Source organism: Pipistrellus kuhlii, unplaced genomic scaffold (genome assembly GCF_014108245.1).
Source record: "Pipistrellus kuhlii isolate mPipKuh1 unplaced genomic scaffold, mPipKuh1.p scaffold_m20_p_1, whole genome shotgun sequence".
Classification (NCBI taxonomy): Eukaryota; Metazoa; Chordata; class Mammalia; order Chiroptera; family Vespertilionidae; genus Pipistrellus; species Pipistrellus kuhlii.
In genome coordinates, this window is record NW_023425404.1 from 153,691,809 (window position 1) to 153,719,648 (window position 27,840).

Consider the following 27,840-nt stretch of genomic DNA (forward strand, 5'->3'; position numbering starts at 1 on the left):
CTAGGATCAGGGGCTGGACCTATCAGGTAAGGAAGGAATGGATGCCGGATGCCAATGCCATCGTCAGTGCCCTGCCACCGTGTGGTTCCCTGCTTCTTTCCCCACTTCTTTCCCCTCATCACCATGCTGCCACTATTGCATGCAAGCTGAGGGAAGGACAGGGCCTGCTGGCCAGGGGAGGGACCCTGGGAGGTTGGCAAGCCCAGGGGGAGGGACCATGGCAAGTTAGCTGGCAGTGGGAGTGCACTGGCCACCAGGGGGCAGCTCCTGCGTTGAGTGTCTGCACCCTGGTGGTCAGTGTGTCATAGTGACTAGTCGTTCCAGTTGTTTGGTCTTAACAGTTGTTTAAGCTCCATATATATATATATAGATATAGATATAGATATAGATATAGATATAGATATAGATATAGATATAGATATAGATATAGATATATAGATATATAGATATATAGATAGATATAGATAGATAGATATTAGGTCTAGTAATAATTAATGTCGTTTTCTAATACTTTTTAAAATCTAATTTATTTAAACAATACAATAAAATTTAATCAACAATATAGTTGCCGTTGTTTTCTACTACTTGTGCCCAACGCTCAGGAAGCATTTTAATCCCTCTGTTGTAAAATTCTTGTGATTTTGATGCAAAAAATTCGGTCAATGCATTTTTGAGGCATTCTTCATTATTAAATTTTTTTCCAAGAAGAAGGTTTTGCAAAGAACGAAACAAATGGTAATCGGAAGGGGCAATATCAGGAGAATATACAGGTTGAGGGAGAACTTCCCATTCCAACTGGCACAGTTTTTCAGCAGTGATTCTTGCAGTATGCGGTCGTGCGTTATCGTGGTGAAGAATTACGCCCTTCCGATTAATCAGCGCGGGTTCTTTTTCTCTTAAAGCTTGGGCTAACCTTTCCAATTGGGCACTATACACTGCACTTGTAATGGTTGGTTAGATGGTAAAAGTTCATAATGAAGAATTCCTTTAAAATTCCACCAAACACACAACATCACTTTTTTCGCATGCAAGTCAGGTTTTGGCGTGGGCTGCGGAGCCTCATTTTTATCCAACCATTGAGGCCGCCTTTTCAAATTAACATACAGCACCCATTCTTCATCTCCGGTAACAATTTGCTCTAAAAACCGCAAATGGTTTTGACGAGAGAGGAGCCAACTGCAAATTGTGACACTTTGATTATGGTTGTTGTCGGTCAACTCATGAGGAACCCATTTTCCAAACTTTTGGACTTTGCCAAGTGCACGCAATTGATTGGAAATTGTTTTTTGTGAACAATTTAAAGTTGTCGCAAGCTCTTGTTGGGTAATTTGAGGATTTTGCACCAAAAGAGCTTGAAGAGCTTCTTGATCAAAATTGGACACACGGCCTCGACCACTCTTGTCATCTAACAAAAAATTTCCCTCGCGAAATTTCTCAAACCAACATTGGCATTTTCTGGCGCTAACTGCATCTTGACCAAGAGCACTACAGATGGTTTTTGCAGCCTCACTTGCTTTTCTTCCTAATTGGAACTCGTAAAGCATGCAGTGCCGAATATGCTCTTCATCCGCCATCTTCTTAGCCCTAGTTTTGCAACAAAAACCAAACCAAACACAAACTTTTTCAAGCAAAACTTGTTAATTGCACTTCACACGTTCTGTAGATACCACGTGTTTGAAGGTTATGTCAATACAAGTCAACGCCAAGCAAGATTTTAAACGAATGTTTAAAAACGACATTAATTATTACTATACCCGATATATATATATATATATATATATATATATATATATATATATTAATATTATATATATTAATAACCTGTGTTTGATGGATAGTGGAAATATGGGAGGAAACATTTTGTAAAGTATATGATTATCTACTCACTATGCTGTATACCTGAAACTAATAGCAAAACAATATTAAGTGTAAACTGTAATTAAAAATAGTAGAAAGATGAAACAATATTAATTCTGCTGAACTGTTGCTTAAATTTAGACAGGGTGTTGAGAGGGAAACTGCGTTTTAACACTATAAGGACTTCTATCTTTATATATACTGTAGAGTCTGCTTTTTTTTGTTTTGTTTTTAGTAAGCTGCTTCAGATGACCAATATTAAATGTTTACTTCTAGTCTTTAACAGTTTGCTCTGATTTGACCCAGATTTTATATATATTTTATATATATATTTTTTTTATTTTTCTTCCCCCCCTTCAGGGGAGGATGATAGTTATGTTGTTTTATTTTCCTAGCCCCAGATACAAAACCCAAGATTTGGGATTTCTTAACAATAGTATATTTAGGTTTATTTCATATATATTTTATAATATGCTATTCATTGAAACAGCATATTATATAGTTATCTTGTATTTTATTTCGGTTTTGAAAAGTTCCAATTTAAACTTTTCCAGGGCTCTTATGATAGAGATTAAAACTTACTTACTTTCAGTATAGTTTATATAGGAACTAAGAAGTAGGACGTAATCAGGTTTTTTCTCCAGGACTGATGGTTACTCTCAGAAATTTTGCACTAGAATCTAGGACATCTTCATAAAAGATAGGTTAAGGTTTAAGGAAACTTATGTGGTTAGTATTTGGGGAGCTTTGTGGAGTATTTTTCATAGTGTTGAAATTGGGTCAAAGACTGGGAAGTTTAAAGGTTGTATTGACAAATACCATATGATTTCACTTATATGTGAAATCTAATGGGAAACATAAACTGACAAAATGGAAGCAGAGACATGAATACATGAAACAGATGGACAGCTGTTAGAGGGGAAGGATTTGTGAGACTGGATGAAGGAAGGAGAAGGGTTTAAGAAAAAAAAATACCAAAAAGCATATAAATACATATATATATATATTAATATATATATATATATATTAATATATATATATGTGTGTGTGTGTATGTATATATATATGGCACACATAGACACAGTCAACAATGTGGTGATAGCTAGAGGGAAAGAAGTTAGGTAGAGGTGGGGGGGGTTGTGGGGGGTGGGATGAATGAGGGGAGGTGGAGAGACTTTGCTTGGGGTGATGGGCACACAACAAAGTGTATAATTGAAGTTTTGTTGAGTTCTACACTTGATATCTGTATGGTTTTGTGAACCAGTGTCACCCCAATAAATTCAATTAAAAAACTACAAAAAAAAGTAAAAGATTGTGTCAAGAGAAAAAAACAAGATGATGTCATAGGTAAACAACTAATCTGCCGCCTCGCACAACAATTTCAAAACTACAACTAAAAGACAAAACGTCTATCACTCAGAACCATGGGAAAGCTGGCTGAAAGAGAAAGGAGCATAAGTACTGAAAAGCCTAGGTATGGAGGCACGCGAATCCAGCTGGTGGCGGCCAACTGGGCACGCGGCTTTTTTTCAACCCAAAGGGAAATAAGCTCCCAATCACTTTAAAATCCAGTTTCTGGGGTCACGCGGGGGACCCAGATGCCTACTGGTGGAAGCTGGTCTGTCAGCTATCAGGTCCAAAAGTGAGGGTGACTTTTTGCAGAGGTGTGCGCAGCAGTCATTGTTTACTGTGCTGGAGCCGGGGATTTAGAAACACAGAAAGGCAGAGACTGCTGACTGCAGCCATCACTGTTTGCTAAGCCCCAGCCTAGTGACTACATCCTGAGACTCCGCCCTACCCTGAGGTCTCTCTCCACACATTCTACAAACCCGCCCAGGCTCCACATAGCTGCTTCTGTATATAAAAGGCCTGTATTGTGGCAGCTTAGCAAATGAAACTGCAGCTCCAGCTCCAAAACTGCCAAATCCCAAGCAAAGAGGAGAAAACTGTAGTTCTTGTGGTAGCTCCTGCTGGGTGGCCTCAGACAGTAGCTGAACTGCACCCCATTGGAGATAATAGTGTATCTAGTGGTCCTTGTGATGACACCAGATTTCAACTACTCTCATAAGGGACACATTCAAGAGGCAGATTCAGTGAGCACCAAAGCCCCATTGAAACAAGTCCTGCCCCATAAATGAGTCTCCAGCACAGTAATTCTGTTATAGACACAGCGGGTCCCCATAGCTAATTGGGTTGGTCAATTCCTCCTAGTGACATCAACAACAACCAAGACTTAACTACAACAAGGCTGTACACACAGTCCACAAAGGGGTGCACCAAGAGTGTCCACATCATGCCCATTGAACCATATAGGACACCTAGGCCCACAAAACTACCCTACCAACTCAGGGAAGCAGCCAAAATGCTGAGAAAAGGAAATACATCTCAAACAAAAGAAATGGAGGAGAACAAAAGACTGGATATAGAGTTCAAAACCACAATTATAAGGTTTTGCAAGAATTTCCTAGAAAGGCCGGTAAATTTAACGAGATCCTCAAGGATATGGAAAAGGACCAACTAGAAATTAAACATACACTGACTGAAATAAAAAATATTATACAGAGACCTAACAGCAGACTTGAAGAATGCAAGAGTCAAGTCAAATATTTGGAATACAAAGAGGCAAAGAAAACTCTTCTGGAGAAGCAAGAAGAGAAGAGAATCCAGAAAGTTGAAGATAGTGTAAGAAGCCTCTGGTACAACTTCAAGCATACCAACATCAGAATTATGGGAGTGCCAGAAAAAGGGAGAGAGCAAGACACTGAAAACCTATTTGAAGAAATAATGACAGAAAACTTCCCCTACCTGGTGAAAAAAATGGACTTACAAGTCCGGGAAGCGCATAGAACCTCAAACAAAAGGAATCCAAAGAGGACCACACCAAGACACATCATAATTAAAATGCCAAGAGTAAAAGACAAAGAGAGAATCTTATAAGCAGCCAGAGAAAAACAGTTATCTACAAGGGAGCACCCATACGACTATCAGCTGATTTCTCAATATCAGGCCAGACAGAAATGGCAAGAAATATTCAAAGTGATGAATAGCAAGAACCTATTGTACAACCAAGATTACTCTACCCAGCAAAGTTATCATTCACAATTGAAGGTCAGATAAAGAGCTTCACAGATAAGAAAAAAATAAAGGAGTTCATCACCACCAAACCAGTATTATGAAATGCTAAAAGGTGTTCTTTAAAAAGAAGAAAAAGAAGAAAAAAGTAAAGATAAAAATTATGAACAACAAATACATATCAACAAGTGAATCTAAAAGTTAAGTGAATTAAAAATCTGAGTAACAGAATAAACTGGTGAATATAATACAATAGAATCAGGGGCATAGAATGGGAGGGGATTGATAATTCTCTGGGTCAAAGGGGTGTCTGTGTGGGGGGTAAGGGAAGAGACTGGACAAAAATCATATACCTAGGGATGAGGACAGGGAGGGAGGAGGTAAGGTTAGAGGGTGGGGTGGAGACTGGGTGGAGGGAAGCTATGGGAGAGGGAAGGAGAAACAATTATAAACGAAGATTTATTTTAAAAATTAAAAAAATAAAACAAGGGGAAAAAAGATTGTGTTGAGAAGGGGCTTTTAGATTATTTTCTTATCTGATCAGGATCTGCAGTGTAAATTAGATTGATGTAATGAAAGGATCCTTTGGGAACTGATGTAAGATGGAAAAATTTGAAACTCTTGTAAAAACTAATTTAAAACTTTGCCTATTTAAAATAAACAAATGAACAAACTATAAACAGACTTTATAGATACAGAGATCAGACTGGTGGTTGCCAGAGGGGAAGAGGGTTGGATGGCCGGGTATAAAAGGTGAAGGGATTAAATATAAATTGGTAATCACAAAATAGATGTGGGGATGTAAATTACAGCATAGGGAATATAGTTAATAATGTAATGACTATGTACGGTGCCATGGGGGTACTTGAAATATTGGGGACCACTTTGTAGAGTATATAGTTGTCTAACCCTATGCTGTATACCTGAAACTGAAACAAAATAATGATTGTAAACTATAATTCAAAAATAAAAGAAAAAATCCTATCTAATAAAGAGGGAATATGCTAATTGACCATCACTCCATCATAAAGATGGCTGTACCCACTGCTGAGGACAAGTTCTCTTAAGAAGCCTTAATGAGAAATCAGTAGGGACTTGAGGCTATGCCCTCCCCTATGGGTCTTAATAGGGGATCCCAGGCTGTGTCCCCCACTTGGCAGGGCTTGACGGGGAACCTCAAGGTGCGCCTCCCGTCCTGGCACCGGGCCAGGGGACCTGAGGCTACGTCCCCTGCCTTGTGGGGCTTAATATGGGTGGGACTGGCCAGTCTGAGTCTTGCCCGATGGGCAGGGGTGAGGGAGCAGCTGGGTCTGGGTCTCACACTATTTTGAGGCGCATGAGGGTGGGCAGGAACTTGACTCTGGGTCCCGTGGTGCACCCCAGACTCTGACAGGAGGAAGGTTTTTATATATCTACATTTTACTAATTTTCTTTCATCTCTGACACTTCTATTACAGAGAAAGGGCAAATGGCAATATTAAATTATTTCCTCTAATTAATCCCCTATTGATGTGCAGAAATTTTGTCATCAGGCCACTAGTCTATATTATTAAAACCCAGTGGCTTTAATGTTTTGACAACTATAGACCAGCGCAGATGGGCGGGGCTACGAGCATGGGTGGGCGGGGCATGTGATTTCACATGCTGGACTTCTAGTAATAAATTAAAATAATGCTTTGAAGCCCTCTTAGTTACTATTTTTTTCAAAGGTAAGGCAGCATATTTTTATCCAGTATTACATAAATATTTCTTAAATGATAAAATAACCAAAACTGCCTTTTTCATCAATTTGAAAAAGAAGGCAGGAAAGGCTTTGCTTTCCAAAATAAAACATTTCTATTTCTTGGATATAAAGTGTCTATCACACAGTCTTTTAAGTCTTAGAATGATCTATATATGAGAAATCACATTATCACTGTCATATTTAGAGATTTAAATTAGCTTTGAGTTATTTTATATTGTAAGTTCTTTTAAAATAAGTGTTTTTGTGTGTTATGTCTCCAAAGTGATTCATGCTAAGGAACTAAGAAAGAAAACAAAGCTGAGTAGTAGGATTCAATAATACCAATTTTCTAAATTTGAGTTCTCTAAACTTTTAAGTAGCACATTTGAAAACTTCATGTTTGGGACAATAGTGATTTCTGGAACTATTAGGTCTAGTAATAATTAATGTCGTTTTGTAATACTTTTTAAAATCGAATTTATTTAAACAATACAACAAAATTTAATCAACAATATAGTTGCCGTTGTTTTCTACTACTTGTGCCCAACGCTCAGGAAGCATTTTAATCCCTCTGTCGTAAAATTCTTGTGATTTTGATGCAAAAAATTCGGTCAATGCATTTTTGAGACATTCTTCATTATTAAATTTTTTTCCAAGAAGAAAGTTTTGCAAAGAACGAAACAAATGGTAATCGGAAGGAGCAATATCAGGAGAATATGCAGGTTGAGGGAGAACTTCCCATTCCAACTGGCGCAGTTTTTCAGCAGTGATTCTTGCAGTATGCGGTCGTGCGTTATCGTGGTGAAGAATTACGCCCTTCTGATTAATCAGCACGGGTTCTTTTTCTCTTAAAGCTTGGGCTAACCTTTCCAATTGGACACTATACACTGCACTTGTAATGGTTGGTTAGATGGTAAAAGTTCATAATGAAGAATTCCTTTAAAATTCCACCAAACACACAACATCACTTTTTTTGCATGCAAGTCAGGTTTTGGCGTGGGCTGCGGAGCCTCATTTTTGTCCAACCATTGAGGCCGCCTTTTCAAATTAACATACAGCACCCATTCTTCATCTCCGGTAACAATTTGCTCTAAAAACCGCAAACGGTTTTGACGAGAGAGGAGCCAACTGCAAATTGTGACGCTTTGATTATGGTTGTTGTCGGTCAACTCATGAGGAACCCATTTTCCAAACTTTTGGACTTTGCCAAGTGCACGCAATTGATTGGAAATTGTTTTTTGTGAACAATTTAAAGTTGTCGCAAGCTCTTGTTGGGTAATTTGAGGATTTTGCACCAAAAGAGCTTGAGGAGCTTCTTGATCAAAATTGGACACACGGCCTCGACCACTCTTGTCATCTAACGAAAAATTTCCCTCGCGAAATTTCTCAAACCAACGCTGGCATTTTCTGGCGCTAACTGCATCTTGACCAAGAGCACTACAGATGGTTTTTGCAGCCTCACTTGCTTTTCTTCCTAATTGGAACTCGTAAAGCATGCAGTGCCGAATATGCTCTTCATCCGCCATCTTCTTAGCCCTAGTTTTGCAACAAAAACCAAACCAAACACAAACTTTTTCAAGCAAAACTTGTTAATTGCACTTCACACGTTCTGTAGATACCACGTGTTTGAAGGTAATGTCAATACAAGTCAACGCCAAGCAAGATTTTAAACGAATGTTAAAAAACGACATTAATTATTACTAGACCCGATATATAGATTCTACTAAATCACTTAGTTAATCCAAATGAAAAATGTTTTAGCTTCAGTCAGGTTATCCAAATCTAGATTCACTTTGAAAAATTAAGTAACTAGTATTTTTATTGGCTTCCTAATCAAATGAGACCTCTGACTAGCCCTTATATAGCAGTATTAATATTACTTTGGTTTTTACATATTATAGACTTTCATAAACATTTTGTGGATGTGTCTTGCAGAAACAGATTTTGTAAATTTTAATGTACTCTTAAAGTTGTAAACTTGTATTTATTTAAAAATATATAGTTTTATATAGTAGCTGTTTTAAGATTAGAATTAGAGGGCTAGAAAAGATTATTAAAATGTTTAGGGAAATGGAACATTTGAATTTATTACCTTTTCTTGAGATTAATTTTTAGAAAAGTATTGTCTGTTAGTTGGCTGTGAGATGGCAAGGGTGGTAGAAGTGGTAGATTTTAGGATTACATTCCATAAATACATATTAAGTGCCCTGGTAGGAACTATATAGAGATATAAAAAGGATATGCTTCAGCACAGAAAAAACTCACAGTCCCTTTAAGAAACATACTGTCTATGAAATATTATGCAGCTGTAAGAAAAGAAGGATGTTTTACCTTTTGAGACAGCATAGAGGCACCTAGAGAGTACTATGCTAAGGGAAATAAGCCAGTCAGAGAAAGACAAGTATCACATGATCTCACTTATATGTGGAATCTAATGAACAAAATTAACTAACAAAATAGATCCAGAGACATTGAAGTACTCAACAGATTGACGAATTTCAGAGGGAAGAGGAGTGGGGTGGCAGGAAGAGATTAACCAAAGAATGTATATGCATAACCCATGGCGGACAGTAGTTTGGGGAAGGCCTGGGGATGGGATGGGAGCAAGGTGGAGAGGGGCATTAGAGGGGAAAAGGGGCATCTATTATACTTTCAACAATAAAGATAAATTTTTTTAAAAGAAGGAAACATACCATCTAGTGAGAGACCATAATTAAAATAGCTAAATTAGCTCTAGCTGGTTTGTTTTAGTTGATAGAGCGTCAGCCTGAGGACTGAAGGGTTCCAGGTTCAATTCTGGTCAAGGGCACATACCTCGGTTGCAGGTGGGCCCTGGTAGAGGTGCGTGCAGGAGGCAACCAAATCGATGTGTTCTCTCACACTGATATTTCTGTCTTTCCCTCTCTCTTCCCTTCTCTCTAAAAATCAATGGAAAAATATTCTCAGCTGAGGATTAAAAAAAAAGCAGCCAAATTAAGTTGACCTCTAATCCTATGCTGCTTTATGCTTTATAAAAAAGATTTAAAGTTACTTTAACTTTAATTTAAAGTTAAAATCTTAAAAAAAGATTTAAAGTTTGCAAAAACATATGTTTTTGCAAATTTTGTAGTGTGTTTTTTACCCCTCCTCATTGGAGGTAATGGATTTGGTAGCATATCTTTGGATTTGGATCTGTTTGATTTAGCTTTGATCTTGTGTTTTTGTAGACTCTTATAATGCAGAAATACCCACAGAAAGATATATGTGCTTTATGGTGCACACTAGAAATTTTGAAAACGTTATCTAAAATTTTTTTTTCAGAAGTATTTTACATAGGCTAAATTTGTTAGAAATTGTTTTTCCCATGTGAAAAATGATCTTCTTTGTGCTATTTGAAGGTATGGGAGATATAATAAGGTATGGGAAATAAAATATAGTTTAGTATCACCCAAGTTGTATGATAAAATTAAAACAGAAAAGCTTAACATGGAAACTTGGAAGCTAATTACTGTTAACAGATGAACAAATCTGGAAAACTTTCTCTTTGCCTTAAGGTAAGGGGGAAAATCAACTATTTTATCTTTAGAAATAAAAGAACAATTTATGGTATGGGAAACTTTGTACTCTTATAAACTAACTTTGATTTCTTGAAACATGATAGAATACCTGTAATTTTCTCTGTGTGTGTGTGTTAAACAAATTTCAGACCCCCTGAAAATAACTCTTCCATTGAGATATAATTCTGAATTCTACTTAAAAACACTCCCAGATTTAGACACTTGGTTTTGGTGTGTATATGTTTGTGTGTGTATGTTAAAAATATGAGCAAGTGTAAATACTATGAGGCAGTTTACTAATAACGTGTGTGAGTTTAATTAGGTTTAGGACTTTGTTATTTACTATTATTGTTAGATTTGAACTGGATTTTTCCACCCTACCAATTACCAAGCAGTAATTCTTTCGTTGGACCCCTGAAACAATTACTTTTAGGACCATTTGTCATCTGTTTCATACATGCATACTAGTGTAATTTTATGCCTCGTTGGTCATTACTTTTGATTGTTCTGTGATTATTTTATTAATACATGAAGACTCTATGGTAGTTTCAATTAGGGTCGTCATGTAACTCATCATTCAAATTGGATACTTTTGAGAGTGAAAAGGGCTGATATTAATTATCTAAGAACAAACAGATATAAACCAAGACTGGCCCACGGAAACCAAGAAACATGATCACTCTAATTATTAAGCTTTTGATTGTAAATAACAGGAAACACAACTCAGACTAGTTCAAACAAATGAAATGTATTGGCTTGTGTACCCAAAGAGTCCAGTGTTTGGAAGTGCTACAGGTATGGATTGGTGAGGAATCTGGCTTTCTTTTTATATTTTCTAGACTCTTAACTCAGTGGTTCCTAATGTGGGCAATTTGATTTTTAAGGAGGGCAATTTGAGAATGAGTTATTAACTGAATTTTTTTTGTGTGTGCATTTGTTATGGTTCTAGGGGCCTCATATACAGTATATAAATTGTGACATGCTCTTTTATTTTTCTCTTTCATGGATTTTTCTCTTCTTTGGAAGCTTGTTTAGACCAAGTTAATGGCTTTTTAGGCTTCTTTGTAAATGGGAGTTCACTTTTTGAATAATAAGAATTATATGTCACAGCGCAGGGAGCATGGATTTTAGATATGCTTAGGTGGGGCATGGCCAAAGAAAGGTTGAGAACCACTTGCTCCAACATCTATGACTGACGTCCCTTTGGATGGCTGCCAGTAGCAATTTAGGATATATTCTCCTTTATAATCAGCAGAAGAGAGGGGACATCTATAATACTTTCAGCAACATATTTATTCTCCCATTATATAACATATAATTTTTCAACATATAAGAGTTTTAAACTCTGTGATCGCTGTATATGTCTCAACTAATCTATGTGTATAGGGGAATGTCATGTGTTGATTATCTTAGATATGGGATATCTGAATATCACTGATGCAAAGAAGATGGGATTATCATGGTTCTCTGGGACTAGTCAAGAGTCCATTCAGAAAATTGGTGTAGGATCAGTCTGTCATGCAAAGCAAGGAAGCTAAATGAAAGGGAATGGATGGAATGAATGTTTGGGAAGCTATTACAATGTTCATTGTGTAGTTCAGTGTCATTTTTTGTTTGAATTTCCCCCGACACACCTTTTGCTAGTTCCTGTAAGAGCCTAGCATACTTCAGAGGTATTTTTCTTTTAGTGAGAATTTGTGGTATAAAATCACTTAGTAACCTGGCAAAGGGAGACAAAAAAGAAAACTTACCCATTTTTCTCTTTTTTCTTATGAGACTCTAATGACTTTTTTTTTTCTTTTTTACAGACTAATAGGGATGCCAAAGGAAAAATATGATCCTCCAGATCCTCGCAAAATTTATACCATCATGTCAGCAGAGGAGGTAGCCAATGGGAAAAAATCTCACTGGGCAGAATTAGAAATCTCGGGTGAGTGGAGTCTGAAGCATTTAATTCAGGGTATAATAGCAATAATGAATAAGAGTTGAGTATTGTTATATTTATTTCTTTGTTGTACATTTTTAATTAGATGAACTAATCAAGAAAATATATACTGAGATACTAATGTTTAATTTATCTATAACTAAATATATTTGTTCATATCCTTTCTTTTGAGATTAGTATCTTGAGCCAGAATTGACATCTGGAATTGAAGACATTGGGAGTTGTTTCTTTTTTTGTTTTTGTTTACACTTATTTATTTATTTTTATTTATTTTTAATTTAACAAATCTTTATTGTTCAGATTATTACCATTGTTCCTCTTCCCCCTCCCATAGCTCCCCTCCATCCGGTTCCCACCCCACCCTCTGCCTTTACTTCCCCCCACTGTCCTCATCCATAGGTGTATGATTTTTGTTCAGTCTCTTCCTGCACCTTTCCCCCTGAAAATTTTCAGTCCATTCCCTTTATATGTCCCTGATTCTTTTATATTCACCAATTTATTCTGTTTCTCAGATTTTTAATTCACTTGATTTTTAGATTCACTTGTTGTTAGATATATATTTGTTGTTCATAATTTTTATCTTTACCTTTTTCTTCCTCTTCCTCTTCTTAAAGAATACCTTTTAGCATTCCATATAATTCTGGTTTGGTGTCTAAATGATAGCTTTGTTGGGTAGAGTAATCTTGGTTATAGGTTCTTGTTATTCATCACTTTGAATATTTCTTGCCACTCCCATCTGGCCTGCATAATTTCTGTTGAGAAATCAGCTGAATAATTGTATGGGTGCTCCCTTGTAGGTAACTGTTTTTCTCTGGCTGCTTTTAATATTCTCTTTGTCTTTTGCTCTTGGCATTTTAATTATGATGTGTCTTGGTGTAGTCCTCTTTGAATTCCTTTTGTTTGGGGTTCTGTGCACTTCTTGAACTTTTAAGTCTTATTTCTTTCATCAGGTGGGGGAGGTTTTCTGTCACTATTTCTTCAAATATGTTTTCAGTCTCTTGCTCTCTCTTTTTTTCTGGCACCCCAATAATTCTGATGTTGGTACGCTTGAAGTTGTCCCAGAGGCTTCTTACACTATCTTCAAGTTTTTGGATTCTTTTTGAATTTTGCTTTTTGGGTCGAGTGTTTTTTGCTTCTTTGTATTCCAAATCTCTGACTTGGCTTTTGTGTTCCTTTAGTCTCCTTTTAGGTCTCTCTATAATAATTTTTATTTCAGTTAGTGTATGCTTAATTTCTGATTGGTCCTTTTTCATATCCTTGAGGGTCTTGTTAAATTTACTGGCCTTTTCTAGGAAGTTCTTGAAAAACCTTATGACTATAGTTTTGAACTCTATATCCATTCGTTTGTTTTCCTCCATTTCTTTCATTTGTGACATGTTTGTCTCTGCATTTTGGCTGCTTCCCTGAATTGGTAGGGTAGCTTTGTGTGCTAGGTGTCCTAGCAGGGCCCAGTGGCTCAGCCTCCCTAGTTACCTGAGGTGGACATTCTTGGTGTGCCCCTTTGTGGGCTGTGTGTGCAATCTTGTTGTAGTTAAGCCTAGATTGTTAATATTACTGGGGGGAGTTGACTTCCAGTCCAGTTGGCTGTAAGGGTCAGCTGTGTCTACTATGGGAGAACTTCTGTGCTGGAGAATGCCTTATGAGACAAGACTTGCAAAATTGCAAAAGCCGCCGGGACCGGTTTGGCTCAATGGATAGAGCGTCGGCTTGGGGACTGAAGGGTCCCGGGTTCGATTCCGGTCAAGGGCATGTACCTTGGTTGCGGGCATATCCCCAGTAGGGGGTGTGCAAGAGGCAGCTGATCGATGACTCTCTCTCATCGATGTTTCTAACTCTCTATCTCTCTCCCTTCCTCTCTGTACAAAATCAATAAAATATATTTAAAAAAAAAAAAAAAAAAAAAAAAAAAAAAAAAAAAAAAAAAAAAAAATTGCAAAAGCCTCTGTGTTCAGCTTGCCTCGGGCCGAGTCTCAAAGCTGAGAAGACAGTCTTGGCTTCCCGTCAGCACTGCTCTATGAGGCCTCTGTGTCTCAGTGTCCCTCAGTAATCGCTACAAGCACCTCTAAGAGTAAGCCGCCCTCGAGTTTTGCCCACTGTCAGACAGTCCAGTTTCTCCCCCAATGAATCTGGATTCCCAGATTCTCGCCTGGAACTGGAGTTCAGCGCACTCCATTTCCCACCCACTAGAGAAAACCAGCGGCACACTCAGCAGTCAGTCCTCTCTTCACTCACTCACGCACACTCCTCCAGACCTTTTCCTTTCGAAGCTCCCCTGAGTTTCTGCCTGACAATCCAGATTCTCCCTCATGTAAGCCTGGGTCCATAAGAACTGGGGTTCAGTGCAGTTGGGAGCTTTTGTCTCCTTCCCGCTAGATTAAGCCACTCAGCTGCCCGCACGTGTGTGTCACCGTACCTCAGCCTTTTGTAGCTCCTCTGATTCTCCGTGTACTTTCCTCTTTCTTTCTAGTTGTAAAATTTCCATTCAACCAGCTTTCTTGTGATTCTGGATGATGTTAGTTTTGTCTTTTAGTTGTAGTTTTGAAATTGTTGTGTGAGGCAGCAGTTTAGGTGTTTACCTATGTTGCCATCTTGGTTTCTCCTACTGGGAGTTCAGTTTCTAAGTAAAATCAGGTTTTTTAATATGATAGATTTTGTTTTAGCTATTGCAGAGTATTTTTATTTTTATTTTTAACTTTTTAACTTTACTTTTTTCTTTACAGAGTAATTATTTTTGCAAATTGAAATCTTTGCCATTCTCCTATCATCTCAGTGTTGGCAGAGTAGAAAATCTAGATGGTCTGTTTAGTCTAACACATGTGATAACTGTGTTATATAACCTTACATATTTAGGATTTAGTAAAATTGAATAAAATTTCCAAAATCTTATTCAAAAGCTTAACCCAGTCTAATAATAAGAAACAAAGATAAACTTAATTAAAGTATATTCTTCAAAATGCCTAACTGGTCCCCAAAATTGTCAAGGTCAGAAAAACAAGGAAAGACTGAGCAACTGCCATGCATAAGAAGAGACTAAGGAGACAGAATGACTAAATGCAAAATGGTATCTTGAATTAAATCTTGGAACACAGAGTGTAAAAAATGGGTTAGATCCAAATTAGCTTATTAATAGTAATGTACCAGTGTTAATTCCTAGTTTTGATAAATGTACCATGTTAATATAAGATACTAATATTAGGGGAAATTGGATGAGGGATATATAAGAACTCTGTATTATCTTGGAACCTTTTCTGTATATCTAAAATTATTATTACAGTTAAAATTTTATTAAAAATAGAATATGAGTACTGTTTTTCTTTTATGAGTTGATATGCAATACAGATTATATAGGCTTTCATTTGGAAGAGTTAAACCAACATTATAGTGTCAACGGCAAGAATCACTGTTGCAGTTAGCTAAAAAGGGAACTGGGTGAATAAGTGATGGATAATCAGAAGAATTAATATGAGAAAATCCTATTAGGTTAACCTAGAGTTTCTCAAATTGGCATTGTAGATCCAGACAATTCTTTGTGGTTGGGGGCTGTTGTGCACCACAGGATGTTTAGCAGCTTTTCTGGCTCCTACCCACAAGTTGTTAGTAGCACTTGTCTAGTTTTTTAAAAAATATATTTTTATTGATTTCAGAGAGGAAAGGAGAGGAGAGAATGATAGAAACATCAATGATGAGAGAGAATCATTGATTGGCTGCCTCCTGCACGCCCGCTACTGGGGATCGAGCCCATGGCCTGGGCATATGCCCTTGACCAGTATCGAACTTGGGACCCTTCAGTCCACAGGCTGACGCTTTATCCAGTGAGCCAAATCAGCTGAGGCAGCACTTTCCTAGTTTTGAATACCCAAAATGTCTCCAGATTGCTGAAGTCACTTTAGGAGCAAAATTTCCCCTGGTTGAGAACCATTCTGTTAAATCCTGGGTAAAACTGAAATACATTCTTCTTGGGAACTTTGTTTCTCTATTAAAATGCAAAATCCTAGTTTGCATTTTAAGCCTGATTATAGATAGCGTGAAAAAAAACCTTGACAGAAGATCTAAGTTTAAATTTACTGCTCATTAGGTACATAAAAAGTAATATTTCCCTTTTGAGATTTTTGTCCCTCTTTACCTCCCACTGCTTTTTAAATAAAAATCAATTGTTTGAAAAGCATTATATAATTAAATAATATTTTACTTTTGTAAAGTTTATAAAATAATCTTCATATATAATAAATTAAGATATTACATTTTATAGAAGCTGAGGCGAGGTGATTTTTCCAGGCTTATGTAGCTAATAAATAGCAAAAAATCAGGAATCTGAACCATGTCTTTCTAGTACATGTTCCACCATAACTATAAGATGCTGACTATTTGTAAAACTTAATGTCTGACTATTTCCTTCAGTATGTTTACTTAATGGAAAATATTAAGCCAGAGTTAATGTATAATTGTGTCTTTTGAGGGTTAAATGATTTCCTGGTGGCTAATCTAAGGTTGGTCTATTCTATATCACAGTCATTACTCTTGTCTATTTAAGTTTGTAGACCAATTTGGGCCCTAGATATGGATAAACCATACACTGTTAATTTTTATGGAGCATATGAGATATATTTTGTTCAGGACTATGACTAAAAAAAAAAAAAAAAAAAAAAAAAAAAGTCATTATCTATTGCTCAATTCAATCAACCAAGGCTTTTTCCTTGAGAACGTGTAATCAACCTGATTCTAAGGGTCTCCCCATTATTCCTCATCTCATTTAATACATAGAAGATCCATGAGAAAGAATGATTGTCAAGGGAAAGTGGTCTGACATTAAAGAAGGGCCAGGTGTGTTTGGAAGCAGTCAGCTAGCGTTAAATGTAAAATTTAAATGTCAAAGATACAATATTTGTATATATTTGCAGGCTCTTCTACCACTTTTTAGTTCTTGTAGTTCAGTCTTTGTCTTAAGCCTAGAGTTTAATGCTTTAATATTTTACCTTTTAGGTAGAGTGCGGAGCTTAAGTACATCACTTTGGTCATTGACACACTTGACAGCGCTGCACCTAAATGACAATTTTCTTAGTCGCATTCCACCTGATATTGCCAAGCTTCATAATCTGGTTTACCTGGATCTGTCATCCAATAAACTCAGAAGTTTACCAGCAGAACTAGGAAACATGGTGTCTCTCAGGTGAGGAAATATTATAGATATGACTCACAATATGAAATTCTAAATTTACCAAATTAGAAAATTATGGGATGTTACTTATCTTATAGTAGGATTTCCATGTGTGTTTCCAAGGTCAAATGATATAGATTGAACACAGTGCTTGCATTGGCCTCCCATGAACATTTCTTTTCCTTCCTTTCAATTGGAAGGTTTCTGACAAGAAATGTGCTTATATTGCCAAGTTCTTTTGACAGACTTTAGGTAGGGTGGAAATACAATACTACATCTGACTTTTGGCTCAAGTGTATGCTCATAAGACTAATCAAATAATTGAGAAAATATAATGTACTTATTAGTAAACCTTTTAGGAACATATCTCTGTTTCATATAAACTTCTGTATATATAAAAGCGAATATGCAAAGTGTCCCCTTGGGAGTTCGACCAACTAGGAGTTCAGTCGTTCACTATGATGTGTGCTGACCACCAGGGCGTGGCACAGAACGAAGGAAAGCCCCAGTTGGCAGCCACATAGGAACTCTATCCATATATGGATTTAGTGCCCTGGGCCTCTAGTACTTACATATTACAAGTCCTTAAGGAAACCTTAAAACCTGATAAATGGATTTATTTCTAGTCCTTCAGGGTTCTTTAAGAACGTCTCCATAGGAGAAAAATTTGTAGAAATCTTAAGACCTTGAATAAATGTTCCCAATACAAACTAGGATTGCTTTTCTATATTGTTTATATGCTGAGTAGTAATTTATGAGATTTTTATCATATGTTTAAAATGAAACATACTGTTTTAAAGTCTTGTTACTCACCATCCTCTTACTATATGATTATAGTTAAATCCTGAACTTTGTAAAAATTATATTTTTTCTGTGAATTAGACTAGGTTCAAGGATATCTGTTTGTCTTTGAACACTAAGAATATCTGTCACTGGCATTTGGATGAAAGAGAAAAGAGAGTAGATTTAGCTTGAAAATGATATATAATTCCTACACCTTTAATAATGAGTAAATTATAGAAACACTGTTAATAATTGTGGCAATTACATATTTTGTAGTACTTATATATTACACAACAGTTTTACGTAAGCATATAAAATGTGCCTTGAATATATACAGCACTCATGTTATGTTAGAGGGAAGGTTAAGAAAGTAATTGTAGATATTAATAAAGCTTGATAAATTCAACTAAAACTTTTTTTTTTTTTTTTTTAAACAGGGAATTGCTTTTAAATAACAATATGTTACGGGTTTTGCCTTATGAACTTGGTCGGCTCTTCCAGCTACAAACTCTAGGTTTGAAAGGTGAGTGATTTTTTTTTTTTTTTTAATATAGTGTTAACACTCAGTATTGAGTATACTGAGCCCTTTAAAGACCATTTAAGCCGAAGCTGGTTTGGCTCAGTGGATAGAGCATTGGCTTGTGGACTGAAAGTTCCCAGGTTTGATTCCAGTGAAGGGCATGTACATTGGTTGTGGGCACATCCCCAGTAGGAGGTGTGCAGGAGGCAGCTGGTCAATGTTTCTCTTTCACTGATCTTTCTAGCTCTCTATCCTTCTTCTTTCCTCTCTGTAAAAAATAAATAAAATATGTATTTTAAAGACCATTTAAATTACTAGGTTAGGTTTTAGTATAATTTTGAAAATGGAACTACGGTATACTTATTTTTTAAATAAAAAAGTGGTTCTTTGATATTGAATTGTTTCAGGATTTCAACATGCAGCCATCTTTTTAACAAACTTTTGTGGGGGAATGTTTTTTATTTTTATCTTTAACTTTCTATAAAACGCTAAACTTTCTTAAAAGAGACATTTCAAATTAACAATAGTTTTTTTCTTTTGTGTTTTTTTTTCTTCAATGACTTAATAGCTGGAATATTCCATGTCAGATATTCATAGAGTACATAAAATAGTATTAACATATAATATTATTGTAAGAGGATAAACATTGTAACAGTAAAAATGAACTATACCTAGTGAGTATAATTATTCTAAATAAAATATATTAATTCAAAATACATGCTCCACTGATAATTTTATCTCAAGATTAGCTTGAAAAGAAAGTCATACTCAATTTACATAAATACTAAAATTTGTAGAATTTTTTCTTAAAAGAAAAGGGGTTAATTTAAATTCAGAGGACTAAATATAGATGTACTGTATTGGTTAAACATTTTATTCTGTGCTCTTGAGGAGTAAACATTAATTAAAGCCATATAAAATATATGCTTTCATGTATTTTGTTTTCCTTCTTCAGAGATTGAGTGTTCATGAACATGTTTTGTTTGCATTTGTTTATGTCATATAATGGAACATTAAAAAGAGAAACTTGAACAAGAGTGAAAAGAATGTTGACATTATTGGTTGAAATGACAGAAAAGGCTTCTTTATACAGTTAACCCTTTATAAATTATATAATTATATGAATGGTTAAGTCTTAGTTTTTAGTTTCTCTGTAGGATATTTTGGATTTTTAAAATTATATATGAAGTGGGAAAGTATTTTCTTTGAGAATTAATCCAAGGCATGTGAAATTTAACTATTGGGATATTTTACCTAATACTATATATGCTAAAACTTATTTTTATAAATATGGTTAAAACAGTCATACAGGTAGAGTTGGAGTAGAAGCAGGTCTGTTCCTTACTAAAAATAATTATGGAATGGTTGTCATTCTTTTATAATTTTAGATTCTAGAATTATGAAATTCATACTTTTATGTTGACTATAGTTAGTATAATGATAATGATAAATGAATAATTTACTATTGAGCCCAGTGGACTTACCCTTTGTACTGCATTTAACATTCTTGCAAAACCACGTATTACATATACTGTTTCATAACTCTAGTCCATGCTATCTCATATATAGACATGTTCCCAGAAAATTTATATTAAGTATCAACTGAATGTATCATTCTGAATATCTATTATCTTCTTAGTCCTTTTACTGGTTAAAATGTTAGTCTTCTAAATTACAGTAGCCTTTGTCTGCAGGAGGTATGCTCTTAGAACCCCCAGTGGGGATGCCTGAAACCAATGATAATACCAAACCCTATATATACACACTATTTTTTCCTATCATAATAATAAAAGGCTAATATGCAAGTAGTCATCATGCTGTGGCTGTAGTGACTGGAACAGCAGGGACCTAAGGCTGCACCCCCCACCAGGCAAGGCTTGACTGGAGACCTGAGGCCAAGCCCCTGCCCAACAGGGTTTGAGGGGGGTGGGGCCAGCCAGGTCTGAGTCTCGCCCAATGGGAGTGGGGCTGACTGGTTCTAGGTCCTACCAGAAACATAAGTGCATGGGCGGGGACTTGACTCTGGGTCCTGCTGCACACCCCAGACTCTGACAGGAGGGAGATTTTCACATACACTTTACTAATTTTCTTTCATCTCTGACACTTCTATTATAGAGAAAGGACAAATAGCAATATTAAAATATTTGCTCTAATTTCCTTTAAATGTGCATAAATTTCGTGCACCGTGATGACATTTATGAATTCATGCAGTAAGAGATGAACAATTAATAATAAAATAGAACAACTATAATAATGCTGCAGTAAAAGTTATTGCATAATTTTTAGATATTTTATTGTGTTATACTCACTTTCTGACTTAAAGGAAGAGCTTTATGGCTTCTCTTGGGCACATCTGAATTGCAAAGAGTACTACTGAGTTGCAAAAAGCATTGGGGCATTTTTAAGTAAAACAAGTGATACTTGAACACAAGCACTGTGATACCTCTATAGTTGATCTGATAACTGAGATGCTGCTAACAGGCAGGTAGGGTATCCACCATGGTTACACTGGACAAAGGGATGATTCATGATCTGGATGGGATGGCATGAGATATCATTACACCACTTAGAGAACAGCATCTAATTTAAAACTTATGAATTGTTTATTTCTAGAATTTTGTTTTATATTTTTGGACCTGGGTTGACCATCATGTCTCTGAAGCTATAATAAGATGAAGACTACTGTATTCTCTTTGTCTGGACTTTGATCGTAGGGCCCTTTTGACTACTGATTCATAGTTATTAAAATCTCTTCTTAGACCAGTAGTCTTTTGGATGATGCAACAGCTCTGCTTCGCCAACTTTAATTCAGCTTTGTTCATGGATATACTATATATTCCTTTTCATTAAACTTTAGTTTGTTCTATGGTAAATACCTATATGTAGCCCTTTTATATTAGAGCCTCTTTTTCTTGCAGTGCCACTTATTGATCCAGAAGAGCAAGCACCTTTTATTGTAGAAATGAAAGAAAACAAGTGCTTTCTGCCTTCTTTCAAAAGCTGAGGAGGGTAGAAATAGAATTGGCTCCATAAAGCAAATAAAGGAATAAAATGTCCCTAATGAAATATGCTTAGGAAAGTAAAACTTGAAATAATTTCTTAATCAGTTTTAATAACCACATAGTGGTACTTTGTGTTAAAAAAGGAGAAGATAATGCAATGGAAAATTTTAAAAAGCACTGTTATATATGTAAATGAAACAATGAGAATGAATTACCTCTGGGATGCCTTTTTGTCTTTTTTAAAATTCCATTTTGTCTTGAAACTGGCAAAAGGAGTGCCTTTTTTTCTATTTCCTTGTCTACCTCTGAAACACAGATACTGAAGTTTTGATAATGATTTTGATTATCTTGGCCCAATATGCTAATTTTTAGAAATTCTATTTTGAGATTTAAGGAATGTGTATGAAAGGGCAGGGTATTTGAGGAATAAGATAAAAAGGCCAATTTTAAAACTAAAGAAATGGTTAGTGTAGCAAATTGGAAGTGTTCTTTTTAGTCACTTAAAAGTCTAAAATGTATTAATTTAATGGAAGGAAAGGTATAAGAGCAGTTCTCACACAGTTATTTTAAATAATGTAGAATTCAGGTCCTAATGTGTTGGGCAATACTTTTTCTGACATATGATTGAAAGAGTTGTCCTCAGGCATTGATGTCATAAAAAATTAAGAACTTCAATAATTGTGAAAATTCTAGGTTTCTGCTAAGAATTCCTTATCTCCTTAAAATAAAATGGGCTGTGGCAATAGATTCTTTTTCCTTGTAAAAATTTTAACAAGGTTTTGAAAGTTTTAGCCCCTCTATCCCCAAATATTGCCTCTTCTCTCTCTCAACTCTCTTTCTGGCTAGGAGTTAGGCTGTGTTTACTATTTATTATAGTCGCTGTATGTTAGAATCAAAATTTTCCTCTAGTTTCCTTGCTTTTATCCTCTGTTGTCCCTGTGTTTTCCCAGAGAATCTTTAAGTAGGGTCGAAGGCTTGCAGTTACTTGAGACAGAGTCCTGTAGATTTATGATTAGGTCTGTTTTTTAGCGAGCCTGAGCTAGTTTTACCCGCACCCACAGTAGGCTACAGGGACCTGGAGAATGGGGTATTTCTCTTACCTCAGGTTGATTAAGTTTTGGTAAAATCCTAATTTATCATATTCTGGTAAATTATTTTCCTTGTGGGTAGGACTTGTTAAAGAGACATTACATTCTCCCTTCCCCTGCAAGAAGAGGCAAAACGTTTCTTTACCCTTTTAAAAATGTATTTTTTTTAAATTGATTTCAGAGAGTAAGGGAGAAGGGGAGAGAGAGAGAGAGAGAGAGAGAGAGAGAGAGAGAGAGAGAGAGAGAGAGAGAGAGAGAGAGAGAGAAACATCAGTGATGAGAGAGAATCACTGATTGGCTGCCTCCTGCATGCTGGAAATTGAGCCCGCATCGAAACACTACTTAGCTTAAGATACAGCATTTTTGTCATCCCAGAACAGTTTCTTTTCCTACTATCAAGGGTTTTGGAAACTAAGGCTTTTGGATGTAAAATTTGGATAAATTTTACATTTCCACCAGCAACTTATGAGAGTTACAAGTACTCCACATTTCTTTCTAACACTTTGGTGGTTAATATTTTTTAATTTTAGCCAAATTGGTGGGTGGGTGCTGCATTGAAGATTTCGTTTAATAGTTAGGACCTTCATTTCTGGAATTTCTTTGTTTTTTGTTTTTCAAATCTGTTTACAAGGCTGCTCTTGCATGCTTACTTGACAAATACCTCCTTTATTTCTTAAGAGAATATAGAGACTGTTAGTAATAGCTTGTTTTTGGTATTTGATAAACCTGTAGTCCATATACCTGATCAATATCATAAAAATTACTTCCCTACTTCCCTCTCACAGTTTACTAACTCATCTTCATATTAATTTTCTTTTTCACATGAAATGTCTTTTTTTTCTCATATGTAACATAAATATTCTAACTAGGATATTTATTCTAATAAATATTAGATAAATATTCTCCCTCTTTTTTAATTTTTTTATTTTTAAATATATTTTATTGATTTTTGTACAGAGAGGAAGGGAGAGAGATAGTTAGAAACATCAATGAGAGAGAGTCATCGATCAGCTGCTCTTGCACATCCCCTACTGGGGATATGCCCGCAACCAAGGTACATACCCTTGACCGGAATCGAACCCCGGGCCCTTCAGTCCCCAAGCCTACGCTCTATCCATTGAGCCAAACCGGTCCCGGCCCTCTTTTTTTTTTTAATCCTTAGCTGAGGATATTTGTTTCCATTGATTTTTAGGGACAATAGAAGGGAGAAACACCAATGTAGAGAGACATCCATTGGTTGCCTCCCTGGCCGAGAGCCTGCAACTGAGATCATGCCCTTGACCAGAATCAAACCCGAGACCCTTCAGTCCACAGGTCAATGCTGCATCCACTCAGCCAAACCAGCTAGGGCCTCCCTCTTTTTCATATCACTCATTCTTCCTCACACCAGACTTTTTTGTTTCTCAGTTAAAATATTGTCTTCAAAGATAAAGTTAGAACCTAGTCCGCAGGCCGGTTATTACTTCAAGTGTCGAGTTGTGATATTACTTCAGAATTTACTTAGATTAATATTTATATGCTATGTGTCTATGTATACATGTGATTTTGACAAATTATTGGGATATAGTAGGTAGGACTTGTTAAAGAGACATTACATTCTCCCTTCCCCTGCAAGAAGAGGCAAAACGTTTCTTTACCCTTTTAAAAATGTAGTTTTTTTTAATTGATTTCAGAGAGTAAGGGAGAAGGAGAGAGAGAGAGAGAGAGAGAGAGAGAGAGAGAGAGAGAGAGAGAGAGAGAGAGAGAGAGAGGAACATCAGTGATGAGAGAGAATCACTGATTGGCTGCCTCCTGCATGCTGGAAATTGAGCCCGCATAAATAGTGAAATATGGAAAGAAATAACTTGGAAGATTTTCTTTTTGAATATCTTAAAGTATTTCTTTAAATTCACATTTCTTTACATTTATGTTTAGATTAAATATAGTAAAATTCACTATAAAAACAATTTTTTTTTATTATATACACTTGTCTGGTCTTACTGTTATACGTCTTACAGATTGTATTTTTGTCTTCTGCTTTAGGCAATCCTTTATCACAGGATATTCTCAATTTGTACCAGGACCCAGATGGAACCCGAAAGCTACTGAACTTCATGCTTGACAATCTTGCAGGTAATTATTAATGACAAAGCAGTAAACTCTACAGATATTACTGTTGATTATATACGTCACATATTGTCACATAGGTCACAATATGTCACATATTGCTTAAGAGGATCAGACCATTTTAAAAAAAATTCTCACTTGAGGATATGTTTTTATTGATTTATGGAGAAGGAGAAGAAGCTACATTTCTTACTTATAACATTAGTTATAACATTACTTACAAGTAAGAAATGTAGTTTTTGGATAATATTAAATAACTTGGGGAAATACATTCATGTGCCTGAGGTAGGGAAAATTTTTTAAAAAGGACACAAAAGCAGTACCTTAATAGAAAAGATCAACAAACTTAAGGATGTTATAATTTTTTTGGTTCATCAAGAGATAAATTAAGAGAATGAAAAAGCAAATAACACCATGGGAGAAGGTATCTGTAATATATAGACCAACAAATAGCTTATCTCTAAAACATATAAAATTATACCCACAAACTACATAGATCCCCTACTGCTGGGTCATAGACATGAGAGATATTTAATTTTAAAGCAAGAAGAGAATAGCATACACATAATAAGTATACAGCCAAATACTCTTAAATTTTTACTAAAAATACCTCTCTAATAAGTTTATCTCTCTCCTATCAAAACTTTTAGTCATTATAGTCAAGCATCCTATATATCAATAATAAAAGGCTAATATGTAAATTGACCAAAGAGTGGAACCACAGGCCACTATGATGCACACTGACTACCAGGGGGCAGATGCTCAACACAGGAGCTACCCCTGTAGTCATTGTGCTCCCACAGGTGGAGCACCACTCAGCCAGAAGCCAGGCTCATGTCTGGTGAGGCCAGCTGCGGTGGCAGGAGCCTCTCCCACCTTCGCAGCAGTGCTAAGGATATGTCAGTTGGACATCCCCCAAGGACTCCTGGATTGTGAGAGAGTGCAGGACAGGCTGAGGGGACCTCCCCGCCAAGTGCACAAATTTTGTGCACTGGGCCTCTAGTTATTTAGATATTAATCTAGTTTTACCTTATTGTAAATCTTACTATTTTAAAAAATTTTGTATGTAAGTGTCCTCTATCATGGAGAGAATTTCCAAAAGTATAGCCAAATATTGTGATAACTAGTGACCTGGTACATGAAATTCGTACACATTAAAAGGGGATTAATTAGAGAAAATAATTTAATATTGCTATTTGCCCTTTCTCTATAATGGAAGTGTGCAAGATGAAAGAAAGTTAGTAAAATATGTATGAAAACCCTCCTGTCAGAGTCCGGAGCACACCATGGGACCCAGAGTCAAGTCCCCGCCTACCCACATGAACCTCAAAATTGCATGAGACCCAGATCCAGCCAGGTTCCCCGCTCCCATTAAGCTAGATTCAGACCTGGCCAGTCCCACCCTTGTCAAGCCCTGCCAGGCAGGGAGCATAGCCTCAGGTCCCCTGGCCAGGCACCAGGATGGGGGCCATGGCATGAGATCTCTCAGCCCAGAACGAACGGGGCAGGAGGTGTGCCTTGAAGTCCTCTGTCAAGCCCCACCAAGTGGGGGACATGGCCTGAGGTCCCCTGTCAAGCCCTATCAGGCAGGAGGACACAGCCTCAGGTCCCCTGGCCCAACACCAGGAGGGGGCGCAGCCTCAGGTCCCCCTCAAGTCCCGGCTCGGTAAGGTCGTGGCCTGAGTTCCCCCAACCCAGCACTGGGGGTGCACTTTGAGGTCCCCCATCAAGCCTCACTGGGTGGGGGGCACGGCTTGAGGTCCTCAGGCCTGGAGTTGGGGCAGGGGGAGCAGTCTGAGGTCCCCTAGTCCAGCACCAGGATGGGAAGTGCACCTTGAGATGCTCCCTCAAGCCTTGCTGGCGAGGGGGCGTGGCCTCAGGTCCCCTGGCCTGGCACTGGGGTGAGGGGTGCGGCCTGAGGTCCCCAATCAAGTCCTGCTGAGTGGGGGGTGTGCCCTGAGGTCCCCTGTCAAGCCCCACAGAGGCGGGAGAGGGTGTAGCCTCAGGTCCCTGCTGATTGCTAGTTAAGGCTCCTTATGAGAACTAGGCCTCAGCTGTGGGTGCAGCCATCTTTGTGATGAACTAATAGTCAATTAGCATATTCTCTGTCTATTAGATAGGATGGCTTCTTTGTTGAAATCTAGATTTCTCTAGCTATTTCAGACTCTCTATTTTAGAAAAGCATTATTTAATAAAAATCTGAATTTAGTAGCATTTCTATACTTTTACCCGTATTTTGAGTCTTAAGCAAAATAAATAAATAAATAAATAAAAGTCAAGCACTAGCCGATTTGGCTCTTGGATGAAGCATCGGCCTGTGAACTGAAGGGTCCTGTGTTCGATTAAGGGCACATGCCCGGGTTGTGGGCTCAATTCCCAGTGGGTGACTTTTCAGGAGATAGCTAATTCATGATACTCTCTCATTGTGGATGTTTCTGTCTCTCCCTCCTTCCTTCCTTCCTTTCTGAAATCAATAAAAACATGTTAAAAAAAAAAAATAACTCAAATACTTATTAGCTTTCTTATAAAAAAATTCCATTTGGAATACAACTATATTAGATAAATCTGGTGTTCTTAATTAAAATTCTGCTAGTAAAATTTTCACAAATGTGTAGAGAATCAAACCAGTCATATCTCATTCATGAAAAATGTACACAATGTATTAGTTCTACATAATCTGCATTAAATTCAAATTGGTAACTATGTATCTTTGTGATTAAGAGCAAGACAATCTTGGGTTCATGGCTCTGTCATTAATTAGTTGTCTTTTCTTGGGTAAGTTACTTTATTCTTTGAATCTTAGAATTTGCCTATAAGGCCAATAAAAATTCCTACCTCCTAGGTTCCTAGAAAGATTAAAAGAGATAATGTAACTACAGCTCCTTTCATATTGTTTGGTAAACAGAAACCAATCAGTGTAAGAAAAGAACAATGTCCCACTACCCTGGGATTCATTATTGGCAGGAATTATAAACTCAGGCTGGGCTGAGGGATACACAGACACACACACACACACACACACACACACACACCCACGACAAATTTCGTGCAAG

At 36.8% G+C, this 27,840-nt stretch overlaps 1 protein-coding gene across 11 annotated transcripts in view; it reads left to right on the forward strand.

Annotated features, from left to right (window-relative positions):
- CNOT6L (CCR4-NOT transcription complex subunit 6 like) overlaps positions 1-27,840 on the forward strand; it is a 90,929-nt gene that overhangs the window by 22,378 nt on the left and 40,711 nt on the right. For 6 of the 11 annotated variants that reach the window (XM_036412884.2, XM_036412873.2, XM_045571453.1 and 3 more), the window contains exons 2-5: positions 11,997-12,118; positions 17,114-17,300; positions 18,509-18,594; positions 24,704-24,793. In XM_036412884.2, the coding sequence (XP_036268777.1) occupies positions 12,007-12,118; positions 17,114-17,300; positions 18,509-18,594; positions 24,704-24,793 (475 nt within the window). In that variant the 5' untranslated portion in view covers positions 11,997-12,006. Of the gene's footprint in view, positions 1-11,993; positions 12,119-17,113; positions 17,301-18,508; positions 18,595-24,703; positions 24,794-27,840 lie in introns of those variants that run through there. The other 5 variants (XM_045571477.1, XM_036412911.2, XM_045571473.1 and 2 more) reach the window with 4 other exon arrangements.